Consider the following 3,149-nt stretch of genomic DNA (forward strand, 5'->3'; position numbering starts at 1 on the left):
GTCGTTCCCATCACTTCTGCCTTAATGATTAGGTCCGAATTCTACAATGGAAATCAGAATGAAATTGGTTCTTAGTTCAATCTTCTCAGTTTTTATTGGATCGAAGCTCTTGATTTTTTGTTCGATTTTTATATTTCTATAAAGAAGATTCTTTTTATTATGGTATGAATACATATTGATGCTTTATTGCACTGCTTTTCATGAGATTACTCATAGACCTTACAATAAGTACTTCGCTCCCGTTTCGCCATAGATTTTAAAGTTGAAACTTATTATTCCAAAGCTAAATATTCTTGAGCCCCATTAAATATAAATTAAATCACCAAAAGAATAGTTGTAGGGATCTCTAACTTCCCAAAATTGAAGAGGGGGCATTTGATAATTGCCATAAACCAATGGTACTATTGGTTCTTCTTCTTTCTTTTTATCCACTAGATCAACACTCACAACATCAGCAAAGCCAACTTTCTTCCTTAGTATAGTGACAAGCTTTGCTACATCAATTCCTTCACCTATCACCATTAGCTCATTCTTTTCTTCTCCTTCTATAGCTACTTTCTCTAGTCCTGCAAAAATGTTAAATCATTCAACAACAACAATAATGTATCCAGTGTATTCCCACATAGTGGGGTCTGGGAAGGGGTAGAGTGTACGCAGTGTATTTCCACATAGTGAGGTCTGGGGAGGGTAGAGTGTACGCAAACCATACCACTATCTCCGAAGAAGTAGAGAGGCTGTTTCCGATAGATTCCCAGCTTAGGACCGATAACAGTATAACAAATCACAAAACATAAGTGCATATAAAGTAGTAAGGTATGCAAAATAAACATTCATTTATATATTTTTACTAGTTAGGAGACACGGGCTCAACATATATCCTAAATTAATAGTATAAAAATAACTATATCAATTAATAGACGTCTTTTGAATTTTGAAATCTAAATAAATTTATTTTTCAGAGTAATTTTTACCTATATTCTCATAATATTTTAAATTACTAATTATTGTGATTTATTAATTACTCAAATATATAATATTGTTTCAAAAATTTAATTAACGATCAAAATTAAAATCTAAAAATGTATAAATTACTGCAAATAAAGAGCATGGAAAGCAAAATTCGATGGGCTTACATTACTATTTTTTAGAAGAGTGCAAAATTTACTGGCCCAATAAATAAATAATTACTAATAAAGGTGCAACTAAGTTTAAGAGGCTAAATAATACCGATGTCATTGAGGATCAATCTTGAGAACTCAAACATGAAAAGGCGGGCTGAAACCACCCGGCCAAAAAAGCTTACACATCAAGGAAGCACACATATGACCGATTTAGTCATTTTGATTAGTTTTAATGTTGTGAGGTCTTTTAGAAAAAATCGTATGGATTTAGTTAAAAGCGGATAATTTCACATAATGTGAAAGTATGTTTGTGTTTTTTCAGCTGCCAACAACTGATATCAGAGTCTACTTGCCGATTTGCTATCTTTACTCGTAGTATCAGAGAGATATACACAGTAAAAGATTTGTATAATATATCTTATGTTAAATCAAAAGTAATATTTGAACACTATGGTCTTAAACATGTCACTTGATTCAATATGAATAAAAATATTAAAATAACAAAACTTAATAATTACTTGGTATTTTTGCTGCAATTGATAAAATCTTCCTTTGATTTTTGGAGCGACTACATTGGGATTTGTGCCCACAACATTTTACAAAGTACTTTAACTTCAAAAATTCTACAACAAACTTCTTCATTGTAAGATGTGAGTTTCCATTTATAGAAACCCTAATGACAATTTTTTTCTGCATTAAGACCACCAAAAAAAAAAAGGTCAATCAACAAAATTCAATAAAATGAGTTTTGGTGGATGCCACCAAAATAATTTTTGCAGTTAAACCTCTATATAAAAACATCTTACTTCTTAACTGTTATAATAAAATATTATTATAGAAATTAAGAAAAATGCTCTATTTTCACCTGGAACTATACGCGAAAAGGTTGAGACACATCCAAATTTTAGGAAGATTCTATTGCCCCCGGACTAATTAAAATCGTATTTTTGACAACCTTAGTGCCTAAGTGGCACATATGTGGCACACACGTGTGCCTACGTGGACCCTTCAGTGTGTAGTGCCACACAGGCACTAGGGTTGCCAAAAATACGATTTTAATTAGTCCAGGGGTAATAGGACCCTATTAAAGTTCGGGTGTGTCTCAACCTTTTCGCATATTTTCTCTAAAAATTATATAATACTCCCTCTGTTCCGTCTAAGTTGACATAGTTTTCTTTTTAATAGTCAAATAATATAAATTTTGATCAACATTTTAAAATATAATTTTTCATCAAATTGATATGAGAAAAATTTGCAGATTATCGTACTTTTCTTATAGTTTTGAATATTCAAGTTTTTATTTCACAATATCGAAATAATCTAATCTAATTTTAAAATTATTCAAATTGACTTCTGAATAGTGAAACCTGAAAACTAAAAAAAAAAACAGACGGAGTAACGCAAAACAAAATATTAGTTTCAAAAAGTAAAAACTTAATCGCTATATATAATAAATTATTATTATAGAAGATGACTATTACAAACAGATTGTTGTACGTACCGTCATTTTTCTTCTTCAATTGATAGAATAATGCACCAATTTAAGACAATAATATTCATAAAATAAAGTTCTATGTTTTAAAGATTTTGATTAATTACAAGTGACTTTGTTGTTCTATTTATCCTAAAATCATGTGGAAAAATCAAACAACAATTACATCAAAGAAAAAATATCGCCATCCAACAAGTGCAGGCTTAACGTGTCATGAGTGTTAAACGTATTATATTTTTATCTAAAAGCTTAAGTTATAATTAGATACGATAACATATTTTAATTTATTTATTTTAATTACAAATTCGATAGAACTCAAAAATATTGACTATAACCTTATATTTGTAATAAAAAATATACTTAGTGGGTCGTTTGCACTTTTGCTCTATTTTATATTGGTCTTTAATTAATATCTTTCGTAACGAATTTTTTTTTGCATAAGGTTATATTTTGTATCATAATATTCTTTAAGTTCTGCGTGATCATAATTTTAGTTTTTATAGAGGCATAAGTTCGACTGATAAAGGGAAAAAAAA

At 29.6% G+C, this 3,149-nt stretch overlaps 1 protein-coding gene across 1 annotated transcript; it reads right to left on the reverse strand.

Moving 5' to 3' along the window:
• Positions 1 to 254: 254 nt before the first annotated feature.
• On the reverse strand, positions 255 to 2,701 carry LOC107845550 (heavy metal-associated isoprenylated plant protein 47). The gene is made up of 3 exons (XM_016689936.2): positions 2,623 to 2,701; positions 1,640 to 1,811; positions 255 to 566 (listed from the first exon to the last, which is right to left on the reverse strand). Exons 1-3 carry the CDS (start codon positions 2,626 to 2,628, stop codon positions 304 to 306), a joined length of 441 nt encoding a protein of 146 aa, XP_016545422.1. The 5' UTR covers positions 2,629 to 2,701; the 3' UTR covers positions 255 to 303.
• Positions 2,702 to 3,149: the final 448 nt, after the last annotated feature.

Source organism: Capsicum annuum, chromosome 10 (assembly GCF_002878395.1).
Source record: "Capsicum annuum cultivar UCD-10X-F1 chromosome 10, UCD10Xv1.1, whole genome shotgun sequence".
NCBI lineage: Eukaryota > Viridiplantae > Streptophyta > Magnoliopsida > Solanales > Solanaceae > Capsicum > Capsicum annuum.

Excerpts from the sequence above, each read along its gene's own strand:
- LOC107845550 (XM_016689936.2), bottom strand. Across the intron at positions 567-1,639 it reads AATTGCAGCAAAAATACCAA|GACTAGAGAAAGTAGCTATA; the intron begins GTAATTATTAAG and ends ACATTTTTGCAG.